General features: G+C 43.8%; 1 protein-coding gene across 6 annotated transcripts in view; it reads left to right on the top strand.

Annotated features, from left to right (window-relative positions):
- ASCC1 (activating signal cointegrator 1 complex subunit 1) overlaps positions 1–7182 on the top strand; it is a 92181-nt gene extending 84999 nt beyond the window's left edge. For 4 of the 6 annotated variants that reach the window (XM_036337017.1, XM_036337019.1, XM_036337023.1 and 1 more), the window contains exons 10-11: positions 4778–4895; positions 6776–7182. In XM_036337017.1, the coding sequence (XP_036192910.1) occupies positions 4778–4894 (117 nt within the window). In that variant the 3' untranslated portion in view covers position 4895; positions 6776–7182. Of the gene's footprint in view, positions 1–4777; positions 4937–6775 lie in introns of all 6 variants that reach the window. The other 2 variants (XM_036337020.1, XM_036337018.1) reach the window with 2 other exon arrangements.
- Positions 7183–12781: the final 5599 nt, after the last annotated feature.

Below are 12781 nucleotides of genomic sequence, written 5' to 3'. Positions count from 1 at the left end.
TTTTAATTACTGCTTTAATTTCATTAATTGTTATTGGCCTATTCAGTTTTTCTGATTCTTCCTGATTGAGTTTTGGAAGATTGTATTTTTCTAGGAATTTGTCCATTTCATCCACATTGTCCAGCATATTGGTGTATAGATACTCATAGTATTTTCTTACAGTCCTTTGTATTTCTGTGATGTCAGTTGTTACTTCACCGCTTATGTTTCTGATTTTAATTGGGTCCCCTCTCTTTGTTTCTTGATGAGTCTGGCTAACTGTTGATCAATCTTGTTTATCTTTTCAAAGAATCAGCTCTTTGTTTCATTGATCTTTTGTGTTGTTTTATTAGTCTCTATGTCATTTATTTCTGCTCTAATCTTTATTATTTCTTTCCTTCTACTTACTCTGGGCTTTTCTTGTTGTTCTCTTTCTAATTCTTTAAGTTGTAGGGTTAAATAGTTTCTTATTAATCTTCCTTTCTTTCTTTTTTCCTTCCTTCCTTTTCTTTTCTTCTCTTTTATTTTTTTCCTCCCTCCCTCCCTCCTTCCTCCTCCTCCCTCCCTCCTCTTCCTTCCTTCCTTCCTTCCTTCCTTCCTTCCTTCCTTCCTTCCTTCCTTCCTTCCTTCCTTCCTTCCTTCTTTTTGAGGTAGGCCTGTAATGCTATGAACTTTCCTCTCAGTACTGAATGCTTTTGCTGTGTCCCAGAAATTTGGGGTTGTTGTGTGTTCATTTTCATTTGTTTCCATAAAGTTTTTTATTTCATTCTTGATATCATTGGTAACCCATTAATTGTTTAATAACATGCTATTTAGTCCCCATGTATTTGAATGTAGTTGATTTCTAATTTTATACATGATCTGAAAAGATGCTTGATATGATTTTAGTCTTCTTGAATTTGTAGAGGCTTGTTTTGTGTCCAAACATGTAGTCTGTTTTTGAGAATGACCCATGTGCACTGGAGAATATTGTATATTCTGCAGCTTCAGGGTGAAATGTTCTATAAATGTCAATTAAATCCATCTGATCCAGTGTGTCATTTAGAGGCATTGTTTCCTTGTTAATTTTTTGTCTGTAAGATCTATCCAGTGAAGTCAGTGGGGTGTTAAAGTCCTCTACTATGATTGTATTGTTGTCGATATCTTTCTTAAAGTCCTTCAGAAGGTGTTTTATATTTTTAGGTGCATATATGTTTACCAGGGTTATATCCTCTTGTTGGATCAATCCCTTTAGTATTATGTAGTAACATTTATTGTCTCTTGTGATGGCCTTCATTTTGAAGTCTATTTTGTAAGATACAAGTTATGCCACCACAGCTTCTTTTCTATTTGCATGAAAAATTTTTTTCCATCCCATCACTCTCATCCTATGTGAGTCTTTTATTCTGAAGTGGGTCTCTTGTAGACAGCATATATTTTGGTCACGTTTGTGTATTTGTTTAGCTACCCTATGTCTTGTTTGGAGCATTTAAACCATTCACATTTAAGGTTATTATTGACTAGTAGCCCTGGGCATGAATCATGCGCCAGTAGCTCACTGCCGCCCTCCAGTAGCTCTCCGCCCACTGCCCTGCCCTCCTGTAGCTCCCTCCGCCCCCCCCCCATTCCTCCCCCCTCATAGCTTGCTGCCCTGTCCCCTCCTGTAGTTCTCTACCACCCACTTGTAGCTCACTGTCCCCCCCTCCTGCTGATCTGTGATCCAGTTGTTATGCTTCACGGCGTAATGACCATTTGCATATTACATCTTTATTATATAGGATAGGTACTTATTTATTGCCATTTTAATTCTTTATGCCTATGTCTCTCCCTCTCTCTCTCTCTCTCTCTCTCTCTCTCTCTCTCTCTCTCTCTTTCTTCTCATTACAGCAGACCCTTTAGCATTTCTTGCAGTGCTGGTTTGGTAGCCTTTTTTGGTCTAGCTCTTCTTTATTTCACCATCGATTTTGAGTGATAGCCTTGCTGGATATAGTAATCTTGGTTTCAGATCCTTACTTTTCATTACCTTGAATACTTCACGCCAGTCCTTTTTGGCCTGTAGAGTTTCTGATGGAAAATCAGTTGACAGCCTTATGGGAGCTTATTTGTAGGTAACAGTTTGCTTTCCCCTTGCTGCCTTTAAGATTCTCTCTCTGTCTTTAATTTTTGGCATTTTAATTATGATGTGTCTGGTTTGGGCCTGTTCGGGTTCTTTTTGCTTGAGACTCTCTGTGTCTTCTGAACTTGTTTGACTTTTTCCTTCACCAGGTCTGCCATTATTTCTTAAAACATGTTCTCTATCCCTTAATCACTTTCTTCCCCTTCTGGCCCTGCTATTTTACAAATAGTGTTAAGTTTCATGTTATCCCATAGTTCCCTTAAACTGTCCTCCTGTTTTTTAATTTTTTTTTTCTTTTTGGTTCTCTGATTGAGTGATTTTTTTCTATCCTGTTGTCTAATTCACTGATCTGATTCTTGGCTTCCCCTAATCTGCTATGATTCCTTCCACTGTGTTCTTTGTTAATGCTATGTCACTCATTGTTGTTGTATCTTTTCTCATGCTATATCATCTGATAGAAGTGGTGGTCTGGCTGTGTTGAGTATCATTATTCTGATCTCTATGTCTGACAAGTTTCTTATCTCCATTTCATTTAGCTCTTCTTTTTTTTTTTAACTTTTTTTTTTTTAATATATTTTATTGATCTTTTACAGAGAGGAAGGGAGAGAGATAGAGAGAGTTAGAAACATCGATGAGAGAGAAACATCGATCAGCCGCCTCCTGCACATCTCCTACTGGGGATGTGCCCGCAACCCAGGTACATGCCCTTGACCGGAATCGAACCTGGGACCTTTCAGTCCGCAGGCCGACGCTCTATCCACTGAGCCAAACCAGTTTCGGCCATTTAGCTCTTCTTTTGAAGCATTCTCTTATTCTTTCGTTTGGGGCTTATTTTTTTGTCTCCCCATTTTGGCTGCTTGTTTGGGTTTGTGACTATGTATTAGGTAGATCGGCTATGCCTCCCAATCTCTAGTGCAGGACAGTGTCAGCCACTGTTTTTAACTTGTCCTGAGTACCCTGTTTGGAGCTATCAGCAATCCACAGCTTGTGGCTCCCTCTGTTAAAGCTAGGTGCCTTTGGAAAGGACCAAGATGTGTACCAAGTTCTGCATTTTCTAGCCCTGGACCCTCAATTAGATCAGGCAAAGACGGAAAACCTCCAGAGACCCACCTCTGCCTGCAGTCTGATTGTATTCAGTCTTGATTAGCATCAGGCTATGGACCACAGGGTGGGGTGAGAGTTTTTCCAACAGGGTGGGGCAATTGCTTATGCCTGCAGGCTGATTGTTATTCTTAGTCTCTTAATGGGCTTCAGAAACTCCACAGGTTGGGGCATGGGGTTTTCCAATAGGGTGGGGCAACCCCCTCCCCCTCCTCCGCGCAAAACCCACTTGGATAGCAAAGCTCCACCAGAAAAATATGTCCTCACAGCATGAGGGAATGACTCAGCACAGGAAACCAAGGTGTCTGCCTTCCTAGGTCTAACCCCAGAGCCCCCAACCCTGGCTTCTGCTCACAAGACTTCATTCCACTCTGCCCTCCCTCAGCTGGACCCCATGGTGAACAGCTGCATGTGAAATTTTGTGCAGTGGCATTTTAAGAGGTTGCCTGCATTTTCAATTATCTTCCCCAGCAGACAGCAACTTTGCTTTTTTTCTCAGCCAGATGTTATGTGAGTATCTTTATCAGTTCTGGTGCTCTGGGTTGGAGAGCCTGGCTTGGGCTTTAGACTCCAGAGTTCTCAGTGGGGACCCCCCCTCCCCGACTGCTGAGATATCCCTCTGAAACCTCAGCTGCTGTCTGTGGGAGCCCAGCTAGCCCTTTTGTGCCTCCGCATTTCCTACCAGTCTCTATGCAGTCTCCACTTTCTGTCTTTGGTTATCAGGGTTCTCTCCAGCTAGTCTTCATTTGATTATTCAGGATGGCTTTTCTGTACTTTAGTTGTAATTCCAGTTTGGTCCTGGGAGTGTGTCAGTGTAGCATCCACTTACTCTGCTGCCATTTTGGAATCTCTGAAAGTTGTTATTTTCTTTAATTGAATTTATTGGGGTGACATTGATTAATAAAGTCATACAGGTCACACTTGACAGTTTTTAAAAGTGAAGAATTGTAATAAAGAATGTCTACTTTAGAATGCTGGCTTGAATCCACATCTGATTAAAGGTTTTTGATAAATATAATAATTTATACTTGCTACATCATCTGATAGAAGTGGTGGTCTGGCTGTGTTGTGTATTTAAGTGTTCTGTATTCTTCACTGGGTCATTAAAATCTTTCATGGGTCGGGAATCTTCTATTTATTTTAGTCAATGCTTCCACTAAATGCTGTTGACTAGATAGAGGAATGTATTATATCCAAATTTATCCTGTCTGTAGCAAAACTAGGATCCCACATAACTGGAAGTCATAGTAGCTGCTTTGTTAGGCCCTGTGGATTAGGGTATTTTGTTACAAGTTCTTGTTCATATCTGCTCAATAGATATCTTGGAACTAACATTTCAGACCTCTTTCTCTAGTGCATTTGTTGGAGGAGGCTTTAAGATTAATCAGAGAGAAGAGCTGCTGTTCTTTTCTCACTCCCACTCCCACTCCCACTCCCACTCCCCTTCTCCAGGATCATTTTTGACAATAAATACGGAAAAGACAAAGCATGAGGAGTTTGTTGAGATTGTTCTGGTGTTTTAATAAGAGAAGCTAATGCTTAATATTTCCATCTGTAATTGTCTTTAGTTACTCATTCTGGGTTTTTATTCTTCCTTTTCAGCTGTTTGAGAACTACTACTTTGGTACCTTAAAGCTTAATTCAATCCACATCTCTCAGCGGTTCTCAGTAGACAGCTTTGGAAACTACGCTTCCTGTGGACAAATTGACTTCTCCTGAGGTGAATCTTGAGAAACCCTAGAAATTGAACATCTTCACAAGGTGCTGAGGGAAAGTGTCTTCATTTTAATTGCCAAGGAGGGATGTGAACTTTTGGATGGTGACTTCCCTGGGTGGTTCCCCATGGGCTCTGTAGTATCTCTGATGGTGTCCACAGTCATCAGACTGTTAGCCAAGAACATGCACCTGGAGAACTGTGCATGTAACCCTTGGCTTTTTGCAGGGTCTTCTTTTCTTTCCAAAGCTCTTCTGTGGAAATGAACCTCTGAAGCCCATTGGAGCTCAGATTTGCATTTCTTCTTATATACTGATTTTGCCCCAGCCATTAAAGTTGTCTGTATTAATACTTTAAAAGAGAATTAAAGACATGTGGTTTCATTAATCTCTCCATCTAGATAAAATACCTGTAATTTTTAGAAGGTTGATTTTTTTCTCCCTTTCCCTTGTACCCTAAATTTCTGTGTGTGTAATAAAAACAAGCATTTACTGAACACCTACTATGGGCCAGGTATTGTGCTAAGTGTATACATATTATTATCCTTAATATTATTATTAAATTATTACACTTAGTAATAATATTAATATTTTTATCACTGACAACACTATGAGGGAGGTACTAATACAGTCCCTGTTTTACATATGAGGAAATTGAGGTCGGGTACCTAACTGAAGGTCACATAACCAGGCAGTGCATAGTGTCAGGATCTGAACCCAGCCAGCCTGGGCTCTTTAACACTGTGCTAAGCTGCGTGGCCCTTAGCAGGGCTAGAGAGAGAACAAGGAAGATGCCTGGCAGACTAGGTATGGAGAGAGGGAGCCACAACGGTTATGGCTGTTCCAGTATCCTAGGACCAAGCAGGAGGACCACTTTGGATGCAGGACTCACAGCATGTTTTGCAAAACTAGATTCGTTAAGAGTGCTCACTTGTACCCTAATATTTTAAATTAAATTTTTTAAAAATTTTAATTGATTTTAGAGAGGGAGGAAGGAAGAGAGGACAACACACACACACATCAATTGGTTGCCTCCCATATGCACCTCGACTGAGGATCAAACCTGCAATCTAGGTATGTGCCCTGATGGGAATTAATCCCTAGACATCCTGGTACACCAGACGACTCTCCAACCAACTGAGCCACACCAGCCAGGGCTGTACCCTAATTTTAATCACTACCCAGAATTTCTCTTTTATTGTGGTAGAAAACACGTAACATAAAACTTACCATCTTAACCTTTTTTAAGTGTACATTTCGGTAGTATTAAGTATATTCATGTTGTTGTGAAACATCTCCAGAACTTTCTCATCTTGCAAATCTGAAACTCTGTATGTTAAAGAACTCAATTTCTCTCTCCCCAGACCCTTCAACCACCCCTTTACTTCCTGTTTCTATGAATTTGACTGCAGTAGATACCTCATAGAAGTGGAGTCATACAGTCTTATACAGTCTTTGTCTTTTTGTGACTGGCTTATCCCCTGTTGGTTCATCCATGTTGTAGCATGTGACAGGATTTCCTTTTTTTTTAAGACCAAATAATATTCCATTGTATATACTTACCACATTTTGTTTATCCATTTATCCATCAATGGACACTTGGGTTCCTTGACCTCTTGGCATTTGTGAATAGTACTCTGTGAACATGAGTGTATAAGTATGTCTTTGAGACCCTGCTTTCAATTCCTTACTACTAAGAATTTTATCTTTAGCAAAATAACTGTTACAACTTTCACCTTTTACTTTGATCTCTCCTTTTTCTTCTGAAGTTGGTACCTTTTTATATTTGTTAGATTCCTGTCCCTTCCCCCTACCCTGCCTCTCGCCTTCCCATGCCGCTGACGCTGACGCAGTTGCAGCATTGTAGCCCTTTTATGTTTTTCTCAGGGCAGCAGCAAGAGGAACAATGATGCTATCAGCAGGACTGTGCAGTTTCCTGGGAAAATGTCAGCTGCAGAAGGTCCCGGCAGTCCTTGCCTGCAGACCAGCAGAGGGAGGGAGCTCAGCACAGCTTTGCCCCACCCTTTGTCCTGCCACTGCTCTGGTGCCAGGGAGCTCCAGCCTGGCTCTCACCTTCCATCTCTTCCTCCTCCTCCCCCTCCTCCTCACATTCTTTCTCCTAACATGTCCTCTCTGCTTCATTCCTTGTTCTTCCCTTGCTTCTTACTTTCTGTTTCAGAAGTTTGGTTCTGGGCCCTGTGTGAGGCCACTACATGGTGGTAGTTCTGTATAACAGATTTGCTTATCACTGTGACTGCACAGGTCATTTCTGAATAAATGAATTTCCAAAGTAACTGCGCCTTTTGATATTTTCATATAATTTTGTAGTTTGACCCCCTTAGTGTATGTTTGGGATACAGTGTTGCCATCACTTATTCACTGGCAAAGCTGTGTCATTAATCCAGAACTTACATACTGGTGCCTGTAGGATGATTTCCCCCCAAGAATTTTGTACTAGTAATACTCGTTTTTGAGATTTTTACCTTGCTTGCCCCAGGGTGTTAGATGGCAAGTGGGAATGAGTACTCCCAGGAATAGTATTGAATGGGGAAGTTGACTGTGGGGTTCAGTGCCCTCATCTCCTCTCGGTGCTACTTCTCTCTTAACTGGTTTCTTTCTGACAGCTGCCACTGGGCAACCTTGCAGGAGGTAAAGATGTCTTCTTTTGGATGTCAGAGATTTATAACTTACGTTTTTAATACATTTCAAAAATACATCTTTATTGTTGAAAGTAGTACCGATGTCCCCTTTTCCCCTCCATTTTTAAAAGATAGGTTTTTTTGTTTTTTTTTTAAAAATATATTTTATTGATTTTTTACAGAGAGGAAGGGAGAGAGATAGAGAGTTAGAAACATCGATGAGAGAGAATCATCGATCAGCTGCCTCCTGCACATCTCCTACTGGGGATATGCCCGCAACCCAGGTACATGCCCTTGACCGGAATCGAACCTGGGACCTCTCAGTCCGCAGGCCGACGCTCTATCCACTGAGCCAAACCGGTTTCAGCAAAGATAGGTTTTTATTGATTTTTAGAGAGAGAGGGAGAGAGGAAGAGAGACAAACATCCATGTGAGAGCAGAACACTGATCAGCTGCCAGGGATTGAGCCCACAACCTGGGCACGTTCCTTGACCAGGAATCGAACCAGCAACATGAGCCACACCAGCCAGGGCTGCAGCCGGTTTCTGAGACACTGACTTCACCCAATTCCTGGAAGAGGAAAAGGGAAAATGAATCTCACTCCAATTATTACATAATGAAATACATGTAAGAGTAAGGCCTTCTTTCCCCCAGCTGCTGGCACCGGCTTCCCTCTGGCACTCGGCACCCGGGCGTCCCTCACAGCCCCGGCTTCATCCGGAAGGTGGTCCAGTCTAATTAGCATATTATGCTTTTATTATTATAGATAGCTGTGTTGTTATGAACTCTGTTATGAAGAATAATTCTGATTTTTTTAAAGGGGGCATAATGAGTTACTCTGATGAAGTCCATATCCATGGTAGAGACATTTATTTTTGGGTGAGCTCCAGAGTTGGACATCGATGAGAATCCAGCTTTATGCCGACACAAAGCTTGTTCAGGTTTGCTCTTTCCTGGAGCGAAAGGGCACCTGACGCGCTGAGGCACCCTGAGCTGAGGAACCCCCCTCATAGTCGACTGTGATGCTGTTAGAAATAGGGGTTAGAAATAAGGCGAGCCCCAAACCCGGGTCCAGCGCACCCTCGGAGCCAGACAGCAGGCTGTGTCTTCACTCCTGCAGGAGGGTGCGCACGCACAGAGCAGGTCCGCTCATGGTTTTATGTTGAGGCAGGTCATCCATCCCTCATTCCTGATTGGTCAGAGCTTAGGCTCGCAGTCTTGCGTGATTGGCTAATTTAAAGGAAAAAGGGAGGGGCTGACCTTTGCTGTTTCAAAATGGCGGCCCCCAGGGGGCTCTAAGTCACTCGGCCAAAATGGCGGCCGCCTGAACGCCCTTCTTTGGCAGAAAACACTGTTTTTCTCACAATGCCTTGGGATGCGGATGGTAGAGAAGGGCTGTTGGTAGCTTTTTCTGTTGTCTTTAATCAAATGTTCTTTTCAACAAATATAAAATAAGTTAACTTTGTGAAAAATCATCAAGCTATACCTACTTTCTACTTTTTAAAATGTATGTTATAGTTTAAATATTTGTTAATAAATAAATTTCATCATTCAGAGGTTACTACTCCCCGTACATTTAAGCACATACCATATTGTTAAGCCATTTTCCAGAATATGAGCGCGACGCTCTCACTTGCCATTTGTGATTAACTCACCCAGTCCTCACAGTGGCCGCTTCCGTCGGCGTGCCATCCTCATTCACAAGCCGCGGCTCCCGAAGGTCAGGAACTCGCCAGAGGTCACACAGCTGTGCCGGGGCTCTCGGAGTGTGGTCTGTGGGTTCCTGGGCGCCCAGACCCTGCTGTGGGGGTGGGGTGAGGTCCGCCCTGTTTTCACGAACTAGAAAGGCGTGGTTACCCGTTCCGCGTCCTCCCGGGGGTGCGCGTGGTCCCGAGGCTGCGCCCGGCGGCGTCACAGGGGCTGCGGGGTGCGTGTCTCCAGGGCGGCGCGGGCACAAATACGCGGTTTGCTCTCCACTCACCACGCGTTGGAGAAGTCGCATGCCGAGCCCCACCGCTCGGCCTCACAGGTGCCGGTGGGAGAGAAGACTGCACAGAGGCGAGCGGTGAAAGGGGCCGAGCTGCAGCGTGGCCCACCCGCCTGATGGCGTCCTTTGAAGAGGAGGCCCTTTGGACGCCCGAACCTCAGGTCTGTGCACAGAAGGCCTCGCGCCCCAGCGCGAAGGTGGCCGTCGCAGACCAGGAGGCGCCTCCGTAACACCAGCCCTACCCACCCCTGAATCGGGCTTGTAGCCCTCGTACTGACAAAGTAAACCTGCTGGGTAAGCCGCCCCGTCTGGCATTTTGTGTCGGCCCCGGCCCTGATACACTTGCTATAATGCAGAAGCCAACCTACCTGTCGTTTTTCGAGCAGGGCATGAACGAGATTTGCAAAAATGTAAGACAATGACACTCTTCTCACTGATTTCTTTAGGGGAAGATACAGTTTTTCATCAAATATATTGTCTTGTTAATATGCAATGTGTTCCTTATTATTTTAAAATAAATTTTAAAAAATTTTTGTTTGAAAAAGCAGATTTAATACCTTTAGAGCAGTTTTAGGTTCACAGAGGAAGGCTTCATTTTATTTTAAAGTCCAGCCAATTAGAGCCACATCTGTCTCACAGAAACAAGAGTTCTTTGGGGGCCTCATGAGCTCTGAGTGCACAGGACCCCGGAGGCCATACAGTCTGAGAACTGCTGCGCTGCACGGTCCTTGCCTCCGGGGGATGATATTACACATGATCTGTAATGAGCTTTCCTCACCCCCAGGTAGGCGGTGGGTCACATCACTGTCATTAGATACACGTCCGTATCATTTATGTGTAATGGCTGCACAGCAGTCCATTGTGTACATGTTAACACGGAGCTCGTAGGTCTCTGTGTGATGGTCAGTGAGCTGGTGTCTGGGTTTGGCTATTGAAACAATTCTGGATGGGACAGATTGTGCATTTGTCTCTTATGCTTGTGAGGTCATCTAGGAATGGGATTAAATGGTTTTGAAGATGTGGTTAATTTAAGTTTTTTTATTTGGAATGTAAGGTTTCTCCATTTTGTTTTACTCAATATGAAATACAAACAGAACAATGCATAAAACATATGCACCCTTTGACAAACACACCCAGCAGCTTTTGGGCCCATTGGTTTGAAAGGCTGACCTGCTAGTAGTTGTCTCAGAAATTAGGAAAACTGTTTCTTCATTATAAGCTATTAGAAGCCCGGTGCATGAAACTCATACAAGGGGGGGGGGGGGGGGGGGGGGGGGGGGGAGTCCCCTCTCACTAGCCATGAGCCGGGCTTCTATCTGAGCAGCACTCCCCCTGTGGGATTGGGCCGAAACCAGCTCTCTGACATCCCCTGAGGGGTTCCGGATTGCGAGAGGGCACAGGCCAGGCCGAGGGACCCCACATGTGCACAGTGGGGTGGGGGAGAGACACAGGAGGTTGGCCAATGGGGGGAGGGTTCTAGGGTGTGTCCAGCCCCTCTCCCTCAGTCCCCATCTGCAGGACCCCAGCAGGAAGCTAACCTACTGGTCGGAGTGTCTGCCCCCTGGTGGTCAGTGCACATCATAGCAAGCGGTAAGCATCCTTAGCATATCATTAGCATATTACACTTTGATTGGTTGAACGGCCGACTGGTCAACTGGACACTTAGCATATTAGGCTTTTATTATAGAGGATAATTATTGCCCATTTTCTACAACCCTTTTACCTCTGGAAATCGCCAACAGAAATGGCTTGGCTGTTGGTTTAACTAACCGTCTTTGACTGTTGGTGATTTGCTTTCAGCACAGGGCTGATATTGACCCAGCTTTCAGGTGCTGCTGAAGGCAAGTCCTATTGGAGGAGCTGCCCAGGATGTGGGAAACATTTTGACCTTCAAAGGTCTGGAAACAGCTATTGTCTTATTGATAGGCATTTTGTCAATGCCTTTCCACTCTCATTTTGGGAAACTTTGGTAATTGCCGACCAGGGACTTCATAAGATAGTGTTGGAATGGGAGCGCTGTGATCTCTAGGACCTACCTCCTCATTGCCTGGGAGATGTGACGAGCTTTGCTACAAGACTAGGATTGAGATGTGGGAAAGGATGGCAACTTTTAGCACATCTTCAGAACGACGGGACATCATCGCTTTCTCTTCCCACCCTGAGGGAAGAACACATTTTTTTTTTAATATATATTTTATTGATTTTTTATAGAGAGGAAGGGAGAGAGATAGAGAGTTAGAAACATCGATGAGAGAGAAACATCGATCAGCTGCCTCCTGCACATCTCCTACTGGGGATGTGCCCGCAACCCAGGTACATGCCCTTGGCCGGAATCGAACCCGGGACCTCTCAGTCCGCAGGCCCACGCTCTATCCATTGAGCCAAACTGGTTTCGGCAAGAACACATTTTTTAAATGCCCACTGTGCCCAGGCATAGTGTGTAATTTTGCACAAGTTTCACAGCAATCTTCTGAGATAGATGGTATTATCATTAATTTATAAACAGAAAATAGGTTAGGTAATTTGTCCAGAACCCAGATTCCACCCCCCAGTCTACATGACAATAAACCGTGTTCTTCTTCTTCACACTGCTGCTATACAAACCAGCAAAGCTGCTTTATTTACTGGGATAAGAAGACATCAGTGGCCATGTCCTCATCGCAGTACCACCTCTAAGTCCAACTGCAAAGGACAAAGAAAACACGGAAAGGGAGCTATTGTTTAGTTTTCCCAAGGGAACCCCAGCCCACGCCATCGATGAATTCAGACTCAAAGTGACTGTGAACCTTATAAACTGTGTTTTTTCCTACTGATTAAGATCATGTTTTTCATTGCCTTTGATTTTTTTTAAAAAAGATCATACCAGCCAAGTTGTGTGTGTGTGTGTGTGTGTGTTTTAATAAAAACACAATCCAGGGCTTGGGTCCCAAATTTTCAGTGTTTTGTCCTGTCAGATTATCTGTTTCCTCTTCAATTTATTTATAATATAAACCTCACCTCATTTATGCTCTGATACTGGGACTGTGCCCAGCCTTCCCAGCTGCTATGTCAACACATTTCTACAGGCAACGATAAGGGCCACAATTTTAACACGAACCTAAACACTTCAAACAAAACTAGCCCCCCTCCCTTGCTCCCCTTCCCCAGTGGCTTATTAAAATCAACTCGAAGTCAAAACCATGAGCAAATGTGCTTCCTCCAAATTGGCACCCTCGAGGCAGATGAATGGTCGGACATTTGCCTTTTGGGGTTGCCCTAAAAAGAGCT

The sequence above is a fragment of the Myotis myotis genome, unplaced genomic scaffold (assembly GCF_014108235.1).
Source record: "Myotis myotis isolate mMyoMyo1 unplaced genomic scaffold, mMyoMyo1.p scaffold_m19_p_15, whole genome shotgun sequence".
Taxonomy (NCBI): Eukaryota; Metazoa; Chordata; class Mammalia; order Chiroptera; family Vespertilionidae; genus Myotis; species Myotis myotis.
This window is presented reverse-complemented; position numbering and strand designations above follow the sequence as displayed.